The sequence below is a fragment of the Volvox carteri genome (genome assembly GCF_000143455.1).
Source record: "Volvox carteri f. nagariensis unplaced genomic scaffold VOLCAscaffold_14, whole genome shotgun sequence".
Classification (NCBI taxonomy): Eukaryota; Viridiplantae; Chlorophyta; class Chlorophyceae; order Chlamydomonadales; family Volvocaceae; genus Volvox; species Volvox carteri.
The window spans coordinates 1,717,939-1,737,859 of NW_003307557.1; the positions used below are offsets into that span (position 1 = coordinate 1,717,939).

General features: G+C 63.1%; 1 protein-coding gene across 1 annotated transcript; it reads right to left on the reverse strand.

Moving 5' to 3' along the window:
* Nucleotides 1–402: 402 nt before the first annotated feature.
* Nucleotides 403–18,622, reverse strand: VOLCADRAFT_104333 (uncharacterized protein; the record flags this gene model as incomplete). The annotated part of the gene is made up of 19 exons (XM_002949500.1): nt 18,077–18,622; nt 16,917–17,209; nt 16,631–16,744; nt 15,707–16,018; nt 14,616–15,385; nt 14,188–14,221; nt 13,849–13,933; nt 12,938–13,500; nt 11,438–12,691; nt 11,085–11,284; nt 10,466–10,859; nt 9,253–9,994; nt 8,723–8,973; nt 8,462–8,635; nt 8,185–8,326; nt 7,655–7,955; nt 7,117–7,208; nt 5,654–6,701; nt 403–5,167 (listed from the first exon to the last, which is right to left on the reverse strand). The coding sequence occupies exons 1-19, from the start codon at nt 18,411–18,413 to the stop codon at nt 403–405; spliced, it is 11,871 nt and encodes a 3,956-aa protein (XP_002949546.1). The 5' UTR covers nt 18,414–18,622.
* Between the last annotated feature and the right edge of the window lie 1,299 nt (nt 18,623–19,921).

The following is a 19,921-nucleotide window of genomic DNA, read 5'->3' on the forward strand; positions in this document are numbered from 1 at the left end:
CTTTACTCCACGATGCCTATATAAATAAACTACCCTGGCAGTATATCCTAGCGGAACCCAAAGACATTAACATGCATGAGGGCACCCGTGTGGCCCGACGTTCCCGAGGGCTTCCCAACAAGACGTGACGCGCACATAACGCCGCTCCAGAACCCACTCGCGTACAACTCCCCGTGGCAGCACCCGACAAAGAAAAAGAAGAAAGCCTGAACTCTCGCCGATACATTCCCGGGACAGCACCAGCTACTCTTGGCCCTAATTTCCCCCTGACCCCTTTCAGCTCCCCTTAGCATCCCCCAAACGCACACATCTCCGACATCGCCGGACACCCCGACAAGCTGCCGCCCGCATTCTCCATCCAGGCCAGCCGCCGCGCTTTTCGTGCCCCACAGCCTCCGACCCTCAAGCTCGGCCTGGGCCGTGACCCTGCTCCGGCACAGCCGAACCCTGCCTCTCGCCACCTGCACACACACCTGCACTTCCCCCTAACCCCGCGCGCACACCGATTCGCTGCATTACCGATGCCACTACTGTCATCGGCGCTGAGCTCGACAGCGGCGCCGTGGACACCTCCGGCAGCGGCCATAGGGCCCCAGGCGGGGCTCCTCCCGCCGCCGGTAGCTGCCGTAGCTCCTCGCTGGGGCCCAGCGACTGGGAACCAGATGACCCATGGGTCCGCCGGGCCATGCTGCGAAGCCGTACAGCGGCGGCGGCCGTGGCCGCACCTCCGCCGCTGCCAGTGACCACATTCGCTTGCTCACGAAACCCGCTGGCGCCGGCTGAGCCGCGGCCCAGGCTGCGGTGCGAATGGCGGCCAAAAGGCGGTGCGGCGCTCTGCTCGCCGCCGCCGCTTGATGCTGGCGGGAGGCGCTCTGAGCCCTGGCTGCTGCGGGTCGCACTGGCTTGGCTGAAGCTGGGTCCCGACTCCAGCACTGTAGACAGGCTGCATTTGCCGAGCCGCAGCGCTTCATCGAAAGAATCACCACCGCTGCCGCCAAGGCTGCCACCGCCGCTGCCGGAAGCGACGCCGACAGTGGCACTGGCAGGAGCGCCGAACGCATGCTCGATTACGTAGCTGCCGCCGCCGCCAGCGGCGGCTGCGGCGGCAGCGGGGGATACGACCATAGCGGCACGGGAAAAACGAGATCCGAAACTGGAAGGACCAGCGGGTACCGCTGCTACTGCCGTAGCGGCTGCGGCGGCAGCGGAGGTGATGTTGGTGCCACCGGAGTAGGGACTGCCAGCAAGCATGGCGGGCGTCAGGTATGACGGCGCCGAGCTCGACATGTATAATAGTTCTGGCGGCAGCTGCGGCACGGAAGGCGCCATCGCGCCGGCCCCATAGTGCTGGTAGTGGAGGTGCCGGTGAGGCATGTCCAGCGCCGCCGTAAGGCTGCCGGCGGCGATTAGGCGTCTCACGCCGCCGCCGCCGCCACGGGCCCCCTCCCGGCTCCTGTGGCTGACATCTTCAAGGTCGCGATCGAACTCGCCGAATCCATTGAAGGTATCGTCCTCATCGGCATCGAGCCCTGTCCCAAAAGAGACGCCGCGGCGGCTAAACGACGGTGCCTGCAGCCGCTGCCTGCGGCCGTCGCCGTCGTCGCCGCTCTCCCCACCTGCACTATCCTGGCCCCGGTCCGAATCGTAAACCGCTGGACCCGAAGGCGGTGCCCGCGGCGCCTCCGCCGCCGCTGTTGCTGCAAGCCGACTTCGCGAACCCCCTGCCGCTACCTTGTTTCGGAAGGCTCTTAGTAGTCCGCCGCCGCCGCCAACGCCCCGCGGCTCAACCTTACGCGGATCCTGCTGCTCCGGCGGCAGCGGCGGCGGCAGGCCATTCCTTCGCGCATCCGCAATTGGCTGGACAGCGTCTCCATCGGAGCGTGCCGTACTGCTGCCACCGCCACCGGCATCGCTGCTGCCGCCAGCCTCCGGCGTGGCCAGGCTGTCCCGTTGGAACCTGGGCGGCAGCCGGGAGGAGGAGGATGAGGGGCTGCCGGCGGCAAGGGACAGTGGCGACGGTAGCGGGGTCTGCTGGTGCGAACCCCGCGCTGCAAGCCGTGCCGTCGACCGCGGTCTAGAGGCCGTGTATGGCGTGTTGTACGACCGTGGCAGCGACGAGCCCAGGTGGCCGGAAGAGTACGGGCCGGGGCCGTTGGCCGGACGTCGCACGCCGTTGCCGTTGCCTTGGACCCAAAAGCTCCCGTCGGCGGTGAAGGCGGCGGCGGTGGTCGATGGCGGCGCGTCGCGCCACGCCCCGGGGGCCCCCTGTGGGCCAAGTCCGTGTCCGTAACCGTGGCAATAGTCAGTACCGCCCGGCACCCCGTCTGCGAGCGCAGCTAGTGCGGCTGAGTCCAGCGACCGGCTGAGGCCATCACTCGATGTGTACGGATGCCTTGTGTACGCCGACGCTGACACCGGCGCCGGCGGCCGGTGAACGGGACCCTCCGACAAAGACCATCCCAGCGGGACGGCGGCAGCGGCGCCGCCGGCCCCACCGCTGCCGCCGTCACCAAAGCTACCAGCAACTGCGTCGTCGTGCCGCTGCCAGCTGATGGGCGCAGCCACCGGCAGCGATGCCGGCATCGTTGCTGCAGCCGCCGCCGGCAGAGCAGCGGCGCTGCCGCCACAGCTGAGCAGCCGGCCGGACGCGGCGGAGGCTTCCGACGCAAGAGAAGCAAGAACCGGGGAACCTAACACACCTCCGAAACCACCGCTACCACCACCAGCCGCAGCTGCACCACCTAGCGGTGAGGACGGCTGTAGCGTTCCCTGCAGCCACTGCTGCTGCTGCTGCTGCTGGTGCAGCCGCGAATGTGGAAGCGGCGGCTGCCCGGTGGCGCCTCCGCCCGCCTGCTGTTGCTGCTGCTGTTGCTGGGAAGGTCGTTGGGACAGTTGTCCTAGCGAACCCGGCGCTCCTCCTCCTGCTACCTCGCCCCTTGGCGCCTCTGTACGACTCCCTCCATACGGACCCATCGTGCCGCATGCCTCATCAAACAGGTGCCATGCCGTCGGCTTGCCTGCCTGCGACGTCCCCTCAGCTGCCGCCGCACTTCCTTTCTCCTCACCGTCATCGTAGGGGGTAATCTCTGAACGGCTCCCGGGGCCTGCCCGGGAAAGTGCTTCCTCAGCTACGACGTTCTGTGACCGCGACTCCCTCTGTGAGGAGGCGTTGGCTGGTACTACCTGCAGCAACTGGTACGGCGTCTGATGGTACGGCAAGATAGCGGCGGGCAGCGGAAAGGCCGCCGACGGGGCGGGCAGCGCCGGCAATGAGGGGCCCAGTAACACCATTGGCGGCGGCGGCGGTGGCGGCGGCGGCGGTGCGAGTCCTAAGCTGGAATCCGGGTTGGCGCAAGGACGGCCCGGAACGGACCCGTGGGTCGGCTGTAGGAAGGAAGAAGCCATCGGTGAGGGTTCAATGGCGCCGTAGATATACGACTGCTGTACGGATGCTCCACCTGGAGGGGTCCCGAGGCTGGGCCTCATGAAGGGCGAAGGCTGCGTTGGCCTGGAGGCTGAGAATTGGCTGACGGAGGTGGAAGCAGCTGCGACGGCGACGTTTGCGGGAGGGCAGGAAGGAATGGAGCTGGCGGGGCCGCCAGTACGGCAAACATCCTGTCCTAGCTGCGGCGCCGTATCTTGAGATGGCGCTCCTAAACTGGGCCGTACGAAGCGGCCAGTTGCAATAGCGGATGGCGTGGGCGTCAACGCCCACGTGGGCGTTGACGCCATCGCCACCGGAAATGCCGCCGGCGCCGCCGCTGCCGCACCGCACTGTACCAAGGAGTTCAGTGTCGGTCTCGCAAATGGGCTTCCTCCTGGGGCTATAGCGGGCGGCGCCGCCACCGCTGCCGCCGCCGCTGCCGTCGGTGCTTCGTAATGTGTCTGGGCACCCAGCGAAGGGCGGGCGAAGACGCAAGCACCCACAGACGATATTGGTTCGAGGGCCGGAGCAGTCGCCGTTGATGGCAGGGCGCTCACACTGAGCAGTGGCGGCGGCAGCGGCGGCGGCATCTCCGGTGGTGATGGCATCAGTCCTGTTATGTCCGGCTCCGCTGAAGTGCCCAGGGTAGGACGAGCGAAAGGACTAACAAGCGGGGTCGCATAAGGCAGCCCGGACAAGGGCGGCGGCCGCGGGGGCAGCGCCGGAGCCGGCACTGCCGCCGCCACCAGCAGCGCCGCTGAGCCCAAACGTGGCTCAACGCCCAGCGACGGTCGGGCGAAGGGGATGGCCGTTGACGGTGGGACGAGCGCCGCCGCCGCCGCCATCGGCACCGACTGTGCCGTACCTGACGGCTCAATCACTTGTCGATGGGAGGTCATAGATGGCCGGGCGAAGCGGCTGGGGAGCCCGGGGCCTGCAGGTGGCGGCATGCCTAGGCTGGGGCGGACAAAAGGACCAACAGAAGGCAGCGGCGGGGAGGCCAGTGGCGGTTGCGCCACCAGGCCGTCCAGCCGCCCAGCTGTTTCGAGAGCTGCCGGCGGTGCCGCTAAGGAGAGTCTTGCGAAGGGGCTGGTGCCACAAGGCAATGTCGTGGCCGTCGCCCCCAGTGGCATGTCAGGTACGGGCGCTGCGAAGCTAGCGCGACTGAAGCACGGCGCGCTGTCGGCTACAGCCGCGGCTGCGGCCGCTCGAGGCAAACCTGTTGCTGCCGCGCCGGTGCCTGTCCGCGGCAGCGCCGTCATAGGGGAAGCTGCGTGACCAAGGCTAGATCGCGTGGATGGCGGAACGCCCTGGACGCTCACCACAACATGGTGCGGGGGCGGGGGCGGGGGCGGGGCCGTCGCAGCAGATGTGACGGCTTCCTGTTGCAATGGAAGGCCGCCGCCAGCGGCGGAGCCGCCTGCATCACCTAACTTCAGGTTCGTTTCTTGTGAGCCATCCGTGTCGTCGGCGGCGTCACCCTCGTCAAAGCTGCTTTCCGCTGTGCTGGTTTGCGACAACCTGCTGAACGGCGACCGCTGCTGAAGAAGCCGTTGCCGCCGCCGCCGCTGCGGCGGCAGCGGCAGCGGCGACTGCCGCTGAAAGTAATGCGGCATCATCCCCAGGCGGGACTGCGGCTGCTGCTGCTGCTGCCGTCCCAAGGAACCCGTGGAGCCGCGGCTTAACCTCGGCTGAGGAAGATTTTTCCCAAGTTGTTCGGCAGTATCGTGCGGCGTACTTCCGCTGAAAGGCGGAAGAACGGCGCGTCCCGGTGGGTCAAAGCTTGTCCTCGTGAACCGGGGTGCCCCGGTAGCAGGCCCTATATATGCCACCGCAGCAGCTTCTGCCGCCGCGGCAGGTGCAGCGTTCGCTGCCGTAACGGCTGTGGCGGTGGTAGCAGGAACGCCTGCGAAAATAGCAGTTACCGCCTCTAGCCCGCCGTGGAGGCCCGTCGCAGCTCGTGCTGTTGTGTCCTCGACAGCCATAGTGACTCCAGGGGAACCGGACCAGGGCGGTGGCCTAGTCGCCGGCTCCGACGGCCTCGTACTGGCAGCTTCGGCGGCTGCGGCGCTGGCGTCACCTTCAGCGGCCACTGCTGCCGCCGCCACTGTCGTATCCGCACCTGCCTCCGAAACCGCCAACAGCTCCACCTCCTCCGACGTTGCCGGCGCCACCACCACCGCCGATGTCGACGCCGCAGCAGCGGCCGCAGCGCCTTCGAACACACACAGTCTTTGAGGGGACTCGAGGTCATCATTCGCCGCCGGCAGGCCCTGCAAGGAAAATTCGGATTCGGATTCAGACAGCTCCCATGGCGGTGACGCCGCCACCATGCGACCGCCAGCTCTGCAGACTTCGCAGCCGCTGCCGTCGTCGTCCGCCATACCGACTACCCCTGATGTGGTCCTACTGCGCCTCCGTCGTACGGCAGCAGCCAGATCGACTGGTTCCGCCGCATGCTCCGCCATCACCACCGTCACCGCGCCGGGAAAGTAGCGCCCCTCCAACGGGCGGTGCAGCGGAGCGGAGTGGATACGGCTGGTACGTACGGCATTGGATTCACTGGCAGCACCGCCGCCGCCGGCTATGTCACCGCCGCCGGCGCTGATCTTATCGCCGATGGAGGGTCCCTCCTCCAGGAGCACCTCTGTGAGCTCCACACCTGCTTTGCTGCCCTCATCGTCAGCTGACGGCGAGATGGTGGGCGGCTCCAGGGCAGCTAAGTTGGTTGGTGACCCATGGGTCAGTGATGCGCCGCTAGTGGGCTCGTCCTCCGCCTCTGGCACCGTGGGCAGGTCAGGCGGTGCGAAGCGCGGCGCCTCAGCCGGAATGTCGAACGCGCGCATTACACCCGCCAGCAGCGCTGACGGCGTAGGTCCACCGCTCCCACAGCCGCCGCCGCCGCCATCACTTGCTTCCGCCGCCGATACAGCAACTGCAGGTATGGCAACTGTACCAGCAGCGGCGGCCGCAGCTGAAGCGGCGGCGCCCGCCTCCGACGAGGACTCAAAGTCACTCGCAGTAGCGGCAGTAGCAGCGGCAATTGCAGCAGATATGGCCGACGGTTGCAATGCCTCCTCGCCAAGCGTCATCAGGGGGAAACCCGGTGAGGTGCCCTGCACGGCAGCGACCGCTATTCCTGGTTCCGGAGCGGCGCGGCCGGTCTGTGGTGTCCAGGTCTGTACGGTATCAGCGATGCCGTTCGCCACCGCCGGCGGGTTGGGATAGGGGGACTGCAAGCTCATAGGCGCCGCTGCTGGGGCCGATGGAGGCAGCGCTGTGGAGGGAGTCACCGCCGCAGCCGGTTGGATGGGCGATGGGTCAGCCTGCAGTGGCTGTGAGATTCCAATGCTTCCGGCACGCCCCATGGACGCCGGAATTGCTGCCGCCGCTACTGCCGCCGCCGCCGCTGCTGCTGCTGCTGCTGCCGGTTGGCGCACGGGATTATCATCGCGTAATTGTTCAAAACAACCTACGCTGCTGCTGCTGCACGGCAGTGCGCCGTTGCTTGACGCGTCAACTGCAACCTCCAGACTTTCCGCCTTCTGGGCATCGGCCCCGCCGCCGCGGCTTATGCTGCCGCCTCCGCCTCCACCTCCGTCCCCGTCGCCCCCGCCGTCGCCACCTGTCCTCGGTCCCTCGGTTCTGGTCGTGGTTGCGGCCCCCGGAGGGCGGAAAGGACTCCTCCTTACGCTGCTCTGCTGCAGTTGAACCGTCTGTAGAGGCTGCGGCTGTAGCGGCGGTTGTGGCTGTGGCTGTAGCGGCTCCTGTAGCGGCTGCAGTGCTAGGGAGTAAGACGATGGGGTGGGCGATGCGGGAGAACGTGTTCCCCCTGAAGGGATGCTGGAGGAGCTGCCTGCAGAGCTGCGCTGGCTGACCTGCCCCGCTTGTAAGGTGGTGGTGGGCTGCGAAGGAAGCGACGGCGCCAGCTGCCGTTGCGCCAGCTGCCGTTGCTTCAGCTGCGGTTGCGGCAGCTGTATCTGCGGCGGTAGCTGATGCTGTAGCAGTAGAGGGGGCGACGGCGGCGGCGAGTACCAGGCGGGGGGCTGCTGCTGCTGCTGCTGCTCCTTGTATTGCCCTTGAAGTGGAAGGTGCGGTGGAAGGTTTGGATACTGAAGCGGCTGTTGCTGTAATGGTGGTGGTGGTGGTGGCGTGGTCTGGTACCACGCTGGGGTAGTGGCGGTGGCGGTGGCCCACAATGGTGCAGCGGAGGTCCCGCCGCTGGCCCACCCGCCCAAAGTACCGACGGCCGCGGCCGCGGCGGCGCGTTCCATTTCCCTGATCATTCCCTCCAGCATCACCCCGATCTGTTTGAACGTGGGTCTCTGTTTGTGAGCCGGTTGCATGCAGCTGCTGATCAGCTGGGCGAAGGCACGGGGGCAGCTGGGCGGAAGGTGCGGGAAGCCGCGCTGGTGAATCAGACGACCCTGCGGACCGTACATCCAGCAGGAACGACTGCAGTACAGCTCCCAGAGTACGACACCGTACGAGAAGACGTCGGCGAAGCGCGTCAGGTTGCCGGCGTGAGTCACTGCGATGTCATGGCCCAGGGGGGAAGGGATGAACAAACGCATGAACAGTAGTAAGATTAATGGGGGGATAGAAGAGCCGGGGGCCGGGGTGTATGTATGTATGTATATATGTATGTGTGTGTACCGCTTGTGAGCGGCAACATACACGGCAAGGTAAGTTTATCGTTATGTACATATGTATAATATGTCATGAAAGGACAGGCGCTGCAGCAGCAGGCCCCCTCTCACCCTCCGGTGCTGTGTAGAACGGCGTCCCCCTCTTGGTGTTCGACACGTGGCTCTGTTCCGCAGCCATGTGCACCGACAACCCAAAGTCCGCAATCTTGGCCCGGTAGCCCAACACACTCGCGTCGTCGCGACGGAGCAGAACCTGACGGAGTGGAGGGGGGGGGCAGCGCAGACAGCGAGGAGAAGCGGAAGGAGGAGGAGTGGGTGAATGAGGGAGGGAGGCATGGAAAGCAGCCTGCGAACAGTCTCGAGCCTTCCCTGATATCTGATCTCTTACATTCGCAGGGTTGAGATCTCCGTGGATGATGTTGTGTTCGTGCAGGTACTGCAGCCCCGCCGCAACCTCCCTCGCCATCTGCAGCACCCACTCCATCTGGGGACTACCCGTGGACTGGTTCAGGAAGGACCGGGTCTCAATGGCGTGACGGAGGCTGCCGCCGTCGCAGTACTCCTGAAGCACGGAGGCAGGCCAGGGAGAGGGATGTCTGTGGGGGCAGTAGCATGCGGGCGAGTGAGTCGGTGGGTTCGCCTGCCTCACCTGCACGATGTACAGCCTCCACTCCTGGATGACCTCCGTCTCGTTGAGTATCTGCAGCCCCGTCATGGCCCCCCCTTTGCGGCTGTCCACATGCATGGGCTTCAGGTCGCATGTGTACGTGGTGACCACATTGGGATGGAAGATCGATTTGGACAGCGCGGCCTCCAGCAGCGCCGCGTGACGGCCCGCAGCCACCGCGTCGGAGGTCAGGGTCAGGGTCTTGACGGCCACTTGAAGACCCTTCCACAGGGCTGGGGAGGAAAGGGGCAGGGCCAGGGGAGGGAGGCATAGGAAGAAGGGGAAGGTCAACGGGAAGTCAGAGGGTGGAAGTGAAGGTTAAGGACGCAAAACAAAACACCATGCTTGTCACCAATCCAAACCGGGGCGGTCGGAGGGACGCACGCGGGCACTGGGCAATGCGGCCAAACCTGGGGGCCGGAGAGGCGCGCAGGCTGTATGCAACGGTTCCCCAAGCACCCGTTCCTTTCGATTGCCATCCCTTTCCGATCGCAGCCCCCCCCCCTCCTCACCTTTGTACACCGTTCCAAACGCCCCCGACCCCAGCACTTGTTGAATGACAAGTTGGTTCTCATTCAAGCGACTCTCAAAGTCCGCAGTCAGCTCGCTCAGAGCAGCGCCCAGGTCACCGGAGGCAGCGGCGGCACTGGACACGGAGCGGCCGCCGCCGACAAGGCCGCGGCTGGGACCCCCCGTCGGAAGCCCCGCTGCCATCGCCGCCGCTCCCGGCCCCACCGCCGCCCCGCCACCTCCCGCATTGCTCATCCGCATCTGCGCGCCAACACCACTCGGCGTCGGCGAACCGCCCTGCCGTACGTCCATCACTTGTACGGCCGCTGCACGATTTAACGGCGCTGTCAGGCTGCCGCCGCTGGGTGCCAGGGCCGCGGGCGGCGGCGGCGGCGACGCAGGCCGCTGTAAGCCGACCGCCAAGCTATCCACTCGAAACAGATTGGACAACGAGCCAACCAGTAGCCGCCCCAGACCAGGCTTGGCGCCTGGGGGAGGTGCGCCCGGTGATGCAGCGGCGCTGCCGCCGCCACTGCCGGCTTGCCAGTCCGTTGCCGCCGCCGCCACTGCCGCCGTACGCGCCCCCCGGACGGGCTCCGAAAAGGTCTGATGAAGGATGGAGCCGCCGCCGCCGCCGCTGCCACCACTACCGACGTCCGTTTTGGCGGCTGTAGCATTGTTTGCGTTATCGGAGGAGTTGCCCGCGGAGGTGTCCGCCATGCGAGACGCGGTTGAGGCCTTGACCTGTGGCTGGACGGCAACACGTTTATTATGTGTTTATGTGCTTGAGCTTGAGGTTTGGAAACAAGTGAAAAAAATAGCGTTCAGTGTTCAGTGGTTTCAGAGCGAGATGAAAGGTGTTGGGGTGCTAAGGTGCTTGGGTGTGTGTTATCGGCTTTCCGTACGCATGCTTGGGAAGCTTCGGGGGGGGAGGGAGGTGGGCGAAGTCAAAACAGGAAACGTAGGACAGGAGGGCTGAAGAACGCCGGAAGCCATGATCCGAAGGGTTTGAGCTCGACCGCGTCAGCCTCTGAATCCTGTAATGCTTTCCGTGTGCTCCGACTTCGCCCCACACACAGACACACAGGCAGTTCGACTTTTAGTCCACCCCGAGCCGTTCCAGGAACGGTGGAGACATGATCGGATAGTCAAGGGAAACAACTGCAGACGTTCGAGGAAGCCCCCCCTGGAGAGCGTTCAGGAAAGCGGACCCACCAAGAAAGGGGACTTGCGAACCATTCGCGGACTAGTCGCCGGCGTCGTCGGGGGCAGCCAGGAGGGACCACCTCCGCGTGCTCCCCCCCCCGCCGCCGCCGCCGCCGCCGTTACCGCCGCAGCTGCAGCTGACAGAGACGGCTGGCCGGTTGGCGATGTGCCCTCCAGCGGCGACGGCGGTGATTCCGTACTGCTAGCCCCTGCCGCCGCTGCCGCCGCCGTCAGCTCCAGGACACCCGACTGGCCCCGGCTGTTCCGACGACCCGCCCCCGCCGGCAGCACCGCCGCTGCCGCCGCCATCAGCGGCGCCAATGCCGAAAATGCGGTACTGCCGCCAGCGGGTCCGCCGCCGCCGCCGCCGCTAGCGTCGCCTACTGCGGCCGTGACAGCTCCCCTGGACCGCCGCCGGGGCCCAAGATTTCCTAAGCTCAGGCTGGGGCTAAGGGCCGGCCCGGAAGCAGCGGAGGCGCCGGCGGTGGCGGAGGCGGCTATGATGGCCGCAGCGGCGGTGGCGGCGAAGGGCGAGGATTTTCGTGGTGACGGCGGCTGCGGCTGCGGCGGGCGCCGGTTGAGTGGTGCTGGACTTGTTGCTCGCTCTAGGGCGTCTCCAGGACCTGACCAGGAATGGTCTTCAAGGCGCGGAAAGGCCCCCCTCACTATGCTGCTGGCGGCCGAGGTGGAGCGCATCAAGCGCTGGGGTTTAAATTGCTGCGGCTGTTGCTGCTGGTTGAGGTGCTCGGAACCGGCTGCGGGAGCTACCAGCGCCACCGGCCCGCGAGCGTTTCCACCGCCGCTGCCGCCAGCGTCCACGGGTGTGAGCTGCGCATGTGGAACACGTGCCGCCGCCGCGGCCACTGTCGCTACAGCTGTCGTACACAGGGCCGTTGCCATCACAGGCGAATGTGGCACACCGGAGCCCCCCTCCACTGACGTCGAGCGAGTCAGTAGTGATGCCGTTGCCGAGCGGCTGACCGTGCTGCCGCCACCACCGCCGCCGCCATCGCTGCCGTCGCTTGCCGCTGCGACGGCGGCAGCGCTTCGCGGCGACATGGACTCTGCACGCGCGGCGGCGCTTGACCGCCGTGACGATGTGGGCACCGGTGTGACAGAGCCGCCGCCGCCGCCGCCACCGCCGCCGCTGGCGCTGCTATGACCGCTGGTGGCGGCAGCAACCGCAGCAGCGGAGGCGACATCGGGAGCGGCGGCAACGGCCCTGCTGCGCCCAAACGGAGTATAATTGCTGATATGAAGCAGCTGATGTCGAACGGCTTCGAAGGCGCTGTCACCCGCCCCTGCCACTGCTGCTGTCGCGGCTGCGGGGCTTGACGCGTCATCGTCCTCTACAAAGCGTGCAGCCGCGACTGTGGTGTTAAGCCAGAGCAGGTTTGGACTGCGGTTGGTCTGGACGTGCTCGGAGACGTGGGTTGTGGGCTGGAGTCGCCAATCCGGGTCCGGATCCGGAGGACCTGGCGCTGCTGCCGGCGTCCCCACGTCAGATTCGCCGGGCACGCCGGGCCCCGTGCCGTCGGCCGCGGCAACAGCGGCGGCGGCCACCGCTGCAGCATGAAGAAATGGCGTCGCTGCCGTCTGCCGGATGGCGGCAGCGACAGCATGCGGAAGTACATGTGGTCCTGCTTCAACTGTCGTTGCCGCCTCGGTCGCTGTCGTCGCCACCGCCGCCGGCAGCGGCGAAGGCGGCTGCAGTGCTGTGTACGGCGCTGCCGCCGCGACAGCTCCCGACGGCCACGACATGTACCAGGGCTCAGCACCTCCCCAGCCAGACCAGAAGCCGTTCAGGTTTCCATAGTACGGCGCAACTATCGTATTCCCGTAAATGCCGTACGGAAAGTTAAAGGCTGCGGGCCATGCATACCCTGCGGACGCCCACTGCGGCGCCAGACCCGCCGTATAACTGTCGTTCCTGTCTACCGTGGCGAGGGGCCTCGTCATTCCTGCACTGTACTCGGCTGCCGACGGCGTCGCAAATGAGGGCACAACACCACCGTCGCCGCCGCCGCCGCCAGGAAAGGCCGGTGCAGTACGAGCCAGTTCAGTAGTTAGGCCGAGTTCCATAGGGCCCGCGGGGCCCGCAAGGCGCGTTGAAATGCATGCATTGAAGCTCCCGCCTCCGCCACCACCGCCACCACCGCCGCCTCCGTCATCTGCACTACTGGCGCGGGTCGTGGCGTGGCCTGAGCTGGCCTCCCGGAAGCGGCCGCCGCGCGCCTGCTGGCCAGGCTCAAGGCACGGAAAGGCAAGGATGCGTTTTACACTACTAATATGCAGGGCCATGTGCACCAGCGACAATAACAACAACGCCTCAGCACCTTGCAACAAACCCAGCCAGGAAAGAAAGCGTCCACCGTTAAAGGAACGCACGACGGAGCGGAATGGAGGGACAAGAGAAAGGGAAAGGGGGGAAAAGACTAATCTACGTAAGCACCCCGTCCCCAGCCCCCGGCCCCCGCCTACCTGCGACGTCTTGCCAAAGCGCGAGATGGCCCTACCGGCACTGCCGTTGCGCAGGTCCGCCACCGACGCAACCGACGCTGCAGCCGTCCCCAGTACGCCGGCGCCACCTCCGCTATCGTCTCGCCTCGCTGAACTGTCCGCCTTGGCGTGCCGCGACGCCATGCTGTAATATGGTCGCAGCGTGTTTTCTGCCATCATTTTGAGCATGTGCACGTTAATGTACGGCGCCGGCGCGCCACCCCCGCTGCCGGCGCTTTTCCGCCATTGGCGGCGGTGACGCAAGTACACGGAAGACAGCAGTACGGTACTCAGAAGCGCCACCACACCCACTACAACTACGGGAATGACCCACATCCGGCCGCGGCTGTTGCTACTGCTGCTGCCGGGGCTGCTGCTGCTGCCGCTGACGGAGGTGGGGTCCGTATCCCATGAAGGCGCTACTCGCCGTACGACGTCCAGTTCCCAGGGAGCCGTATAGTGAAGAGAGGTCATGCATGCAGTGGGGCAGGGAATGCGGGTTAGGGGGAGGTAGGAAGCGAGTAATGGAGCCAGCTCTGGACCGTCTGAACGAGGAATAATAAGAAAACATGCAGGAAGCCATATGCCGTACATAACCCTGACAGCACGGCGGGGACGCGGGTGATGTGGAGAACAGGACAAGGGGGAGCATGTGGAGAATGTTGGTGTCCGCATAACCAGGGGTAGCATGGTGCGTGAATGTGTATTTGTATGTGTATGTATGTTTGTGTGTATATGCTTGTGGTTTAGACAATGGTCTAGATCCGCGCATGTCGTGTCGACACGGGTGTAGAGGGGCGGACGAGTAGGAGCACCAGCACCAACGGCATTGACCTCCATGTCTCACATCCCCCATTCTTGATAAACATCCTCCGTGTTTGCCGTACATATACCTGGCAGCAGCTCCTCTAGGTCGTAACGATGGTACGGCGCCACGTCATTACGGAGTACGACGTTTTGAAGGCGCACGCCCATGCCCTACACACAGGCACGCGCATATGTACCTCACTGCATGAAGTGTTGATCACTCCATTCCAACAAACATACAAATATATACGTATGGCGTTGGACGGCAGTGCCAGGTGTAGGGGTACACCATGATAGAGTGGTGAGTGGGCACGTGGGGGCTCAGCTCCCCAGCTACTGCGTAACGCCCGCACACCTCCTAGTACTGCTACTGCTGCAGCTATCTGCAGCTACCTGCAGCGGTTGCGGTTGCTACTGCTGCTCACCTGCATCAACTCAATGTACAGAGGCCCGCTGGGGCTGGGTGAGGAGGGAGCGGGGAAGGAGGGGGACTCCGCCCTCGGACCGCTGGGGCTGCTGCCGGGGAGGCGACTGGCCTTGAACTCCACTATACCCAGACTCCTGCACGCATCAACCAGGGCGCCACTGCTGCTACTGCTACTGCCACTGCTAGCGCCGCCGTTGGTGCTATTGTTGCTGTTGAGTACCTGTTGTTGGGGCAGTTGCACAGCAGCAGCAATAACATGAAGAAGCGTAGTGTCGTCCTCTCTAGCGTGTATGTATGTATGTATGTATGTATGTATGTATGTATGTATGTATGTATGTATGTATGTATGTATGTATGTATAGTGATAGCTGTAGGTGGCATCCTCTCCTGGGTCTACTCAGACTTGCCTGGTAGCACTCCCTCCACAGTTCCAGCTCCTGACTCGACACGCTGACGGTGCCTCCCTCCACCACCACACGCACCGCCGCCGCAGCTGCTGACGGCCCGCCCGCCTCACCCTCCACCTCGCCCTCACCCCCACCGGCCCACAGCGCCCACAGCGGCAAATCCAGGCAGCGCACCAGCCGGTCAGAGGGCCACCGGGAGGGGCTGACTAATCCAACCAGGGTCAGGTTTCGGAGCGTCAGGCTCACATCGCTGCTACTGCCGGCCCACACAACCCATGGGGCTCGGGTCTGGCCGAGGTCCAACACCACCGTTTCGGGGGCCGTAGCTTCCGGGTACGGCATTAGAAGGAAGCTGCGCCGCAGCACCACATCGCCGTACTTCACTGGCTGGTAGACAACTGCCGTACTACCGTTACTGCTGTTGCTAGCGCTGCTGTCCTTGCCGTACCGCAGCATGACCGCCGCCAATGTGGGCACTCCAGGGTAGGCCTCATACACTCCCGGCTCCGAAACCAGGGGCGTGAGGGCGGCCGCGGCGGAAGAGGAAGGGGAGGTGGAAGAGGTGTTCAGTACCGCCGTCAGCGCCGAGCTGGAGCTGAGGACCACGATTTGGGGGTACGGGTCGTACGGTGTGGGGGCGAACTGTGAGATGCCAATTGGTGCTGGTGGAGCGGGCGTCGTGGTGGTGGTGGTGCTGCTGCTGGTTGTGAGGGTCAGGTAGGTGGCGTCTAGGTCCATCATTCTAAGGCGGGCGAAGGAGACGGAACCCGGTGTCCAGGGGTACTGGGTCTGGGGGGGGGGGGAAAGGGGAGGAGATGCCAGTGGAGGGCAGTGGAGCGCAGCGGGGGGATGAAGGTACACAGCGACCGGTGGAAGGAGGTGGTTTGGTTCGATGAAGAAAACGCATATAACGCGCAGCCCTGGTCACAAGGTTCCCTACATACAGTTGTTTTCCGAATACATAACGACGAACATGAAGACGTGCATGCTGGTGTGCAGTACATGAATATAGATTCATGTACAGCCCGCTCGCCCGAGAGTAGTAACCACACAACATTGTTATCGCATCCCCACACCTTCCCCGTTACCCCAACCTTTCACCCCACGCACCACAGCCTCGGACACAATACCCGCCAGCCATGCCGACTGGACCGCATCCAGCTTCTTCAGGGGTGAAGAGCCATTCATGTACGACAGGAGCCACGTGCTCACGTAGTACAGCTCGTCCTGCGCCAGGACCAGCGTGATGTTGCGCAGCGCGATTCGTGATGGCTGGGCTAGGGGACCGGCGTTGGCGGCGGCGCCGCTGGCGTTGGCCGCAACAATGCCGCCGCCAGCCGTCGCCGCCGTCCCCGCCGCGGCGAAGGCGGCGGCGGCGGTGGACCTGCTCACCCAGTACATTGGCAGCGCCACCACTCCGGGCTGCGGTGAGACAAGGTTGACAAGCGTCAGTCGCTCCAGGGTGAGCTGTACGGCAGGCTGTAGCAGCTGAAGTACGGAACTCAGGTATGCGGTATCGAGAACCACGGCGGGCGGGGTAGCGGAGGAAGACGAAGCGCTGCTGGGTGCACCACGAAGCGTAAGGTTGACGTGTACGGAAACCGGCTTGTACGACACGGTGTCCGCCATCGCCGCCGCTGATGCTGCTACTTCGCTTTGCCGTCGTCGCCGCCAGAGCGCTCCCAACGCCTCCTCCAACGACAGCTCGGCAGCGGCAAGCTCCACGATATGACTGCGACAGCCGTCCAGCGCGTCATCCACTACTGCCAGCGCTGCCGCCAGCTCTGCCGACGACGCCACGCGCATGGTGCGCACGCCACTATTGCCGTTGCTGGTGCCGCTGCTACCACCACCGCCACTGCCACAGACCTAGGAAAGGGGCAGCCAGCCAAGGGGAGGAAATATCAAATTAATCAATGCTGCTGCCATGCAACGCTCTTATCCCTCCCATTCAATCTCCATCGGCGTTTGTCCCTTAAGCCCCGCTCCCTCCCTCAGAAATAAGGCCCTCTCCCGTCACCCTCCGTCACGCACCTGATTACATGTCATCTTCACCTCCAGCAGCTCCAACTGTCCGCTGGTGGTGGAGGTGGTGAAGGTGTTGGTGGTGGTGAGCCACTTGGAGATGCTCACATCGGGGGCCAGATCCTAGGGCGCCGGGGTCCAGGGGGATTGAGGGGGGTAGGGGGGAGTAGCAATAATATGGGTTAGCAAGGTGCAGGAATAACGGTCAACTACCGACGTCCAACGCACCCACAGGCGCGGAGATGGGATGAAAGAGGGCACACACATCACACATACATCACACATACACACACACCTGCGTGATTTGGATGCCTGGCGGCAAAGCCGCCGCCGCCGATGCCACCTCGTCGTACAACTTCTGCGCCACGTGGCAATCCTGCAGTACAAGTGTACAGCCCACCACTCGCAACTGTGATCCCGGAGACAACGAGAACGACTCCAGGGAGAGCAACCATTGCGCCGCCGCGTTGCCATTGTTGTTGTTGGTGGTGGTGGTGGTAGTGGTCGTGTCGTTGTTGGTGGCGGTACTGATTGTGAAGTTGGCAACCAGGTTGTGCAGAGTGAGGCCCTGCAGCGTGACCACCACGTCTGACGGTAGGGGGTGAGGAAACGGAAGCGGGCAGGGGAAACAGGAATGGTTGGGTAGGCGGCCAGTTAACGTTGACAGTTGGGGGCCCGTCACCGGAAGGGCGGCGGCGGGGAAGCTCGAAAATACACCGTGTGAAGCTTGGGAAGGAAATCCACACGCACCTGACCAACTTGGGCCCCATCTCGCACCGACCCAAATCAGTTCTGGTCAAAGGAAGGTCGGATTTCCTCTAGTACAACAAGTCAGGTGCGACCCAATACGAAATTTATGGGGAGCCCCTGCTGAGGCGAAACCGCCGCTCCGAAACCACAGCTACCGTCCCTTCGTTGGTTGGTCATACGTGGCGAGCCCTCACAAGGAACTCGCTAGGGTAACAGCTCTCCCGCGTCTTCGCCCACGCAAATCAGGGATATAGCTTCGTTTGGTTGCTTCGCATGCTTGCTTGTTTTTATTCCTTGATTGCTTAATCGGGACCTCGTTGGCTGTGCCTTCCTTTCTCTTTTCTGGCGCCGCAGCGGCTGAGGAGTTGTATTCTTCGGCCGGCATGTAAGACCATCTGGTAACCCATCTATTGAAACTAATAACCCATCTGGGTCACGAGCGTTTGGGCAGTACCCGGACCTGGCTGCATGATCTTAATATTTGCTCAGCAACGCACTGCAATTGATAACATGCAGCCCGTAGGCGCCAATTTATACTTGCACCGAACCCCCCGCTAACATTTCCCTTCGGCCCTATGTTGAATTGTGCACTCCCACACGCGGGACTGCGTAAAAGCAACAGATCTGCGGTGGGAGTTTTGGCCGATGTGCTTGTGCGAGGCATAACAGTGGCATGATGTCGCCGTGTTCGCCGTGTAAGCATACCTGGTCCCAGCAGCAGCTGCTGTGGGTAGGCGCCCAGGTATAGAGCCGGTCTTGATTCCCCTGAAGCGCTGATAAGCGTATCATGAACAAATTGGGGCTTGGCCAGCGAGAGGCTGGCTGAGGTGTCGCCGGTGATGAGTACGAGTTCGGTATGGTTGCGACCGGCAGCTTGGTTCAGACTCTCGAAAGTGGGGCCGGATTGCAAAGGTTTGAGATCCCATAATGAATCGCATTCCAGGCATATCACAGCTGATGCTCCCGTCCTGCGCGTAATGCAGACGCTGACCCAGGCCACGACAGCCGCTATGACAACCAAGTTACGAACATGTCGTGACATTAATAGGGGAAATTGTACTTGACAAATGCATTTGAAACCGCTAACTTCCTACTGCGGGGTGTGCATAGTTTGGGCCGCAATGAAAGCGAGCTTATTGTAATCACGTATAATTTACACATATATCTCCTGTATTGATCTGTTGATGCATCGCTTCTAACAATGAAATCAATGCAAGCTTTCGTACAATTCCCAATTTACTGCCGACGTACAAAGCTTTACCACAACGTGCCATGAAGGCATGTATGCATCATGCAACTACAGATGCAGGTAGCCAGAGCTATCCCATCGCATATAAACATAGGAGTTTGGTGCACGGATTCTGTCTCACGGATTCAGGCCAAGAGTACGAGAGGTAGGCAAATCAACACGTTGCATTTATCAGATCGTGTTCGCGCGCTCATAGATACCATGGACTATTCCATCGTAAGGTTTACTGCCCGGCACAAGTCATTACCAAGAAACCCCTAGGCACTATCCTTCGCGTTCCGGCTGGGACCTAATTACACAACGCTCGAATGCGGAGCAAGCGTAAACCCCCCCCGCATGTGCGTGCGTGAGACGGTGCGGAACGGAATTAACTGGCCGACGCTGTAACCAGTGGTTACAGCGTCCACATTCAATCCACAACCATCACCCCAGGCGCACTCCTGCTTAGCCTAAACACATCCACCCGGCCTGTAACCTACTCTCTTGGAGCAACGACTAACCTAGAACCAGCGGACAGTGCGACACCTTGCGGCGAGCAACATTTCCTCAACCTCCCGTCCAGTAGGCCCGGAGCGCCGCACACGCGCGCTCTTAGGATATCTCGATAGCTAGCCTACCTGCCTACCCGGCTGGCGCTTCTGGTTTCCAAGCCTGGAGTCCGGCCTCCCTTAAGAACCACCCCTAAGCTATAAAGATAGCCTAGCTGCATAAATTAAAGACGAGACTAGCGATCCGCAGCTGTTTTGACCGCGAACGGCTCCCTTTTTTCCGGCTCCCTTTCACACCCAGCCTCCTCCTGACACAAGACGGAACACGGACGCGACAACTGCTCCTAAACGCTGCAACCCGGGCTTGCTCTTGCAAGCTACAACGCAGTATCCGGCATCGTTGTGCGGTAGGTTATGCCTACCTAGGGCCTTCCCCTCCTTCACTTCACACACACTGACAAGTAGGCTGGGTAGCATTGCACTGCGGGACTGGCATAGACGCCTGCTATACGCTAGGCTAGTTACCCTTCTTCAAGCACGCAATTTTACGTATCAATCTTTCCGAAATAGGTTTGCAAAAGACCATAAAAAAAGAAGTTCAAGCGCTACCCTACCGGTATGATAATATGCGTCAGCAACATCCTGCAAGCAAAAGGACTAACATCTAATGGAAGAAAAAGCCAAACAACGACGTAAGGACGAAAACATTACGGAAAGTGCGGGTCCGGGATTTAGGGCATATCTCATGCACATATTCAATCCTAAACGACAAAACGTTACGCTTCTAGGAGACGGCCGCAAGACGACAGACCA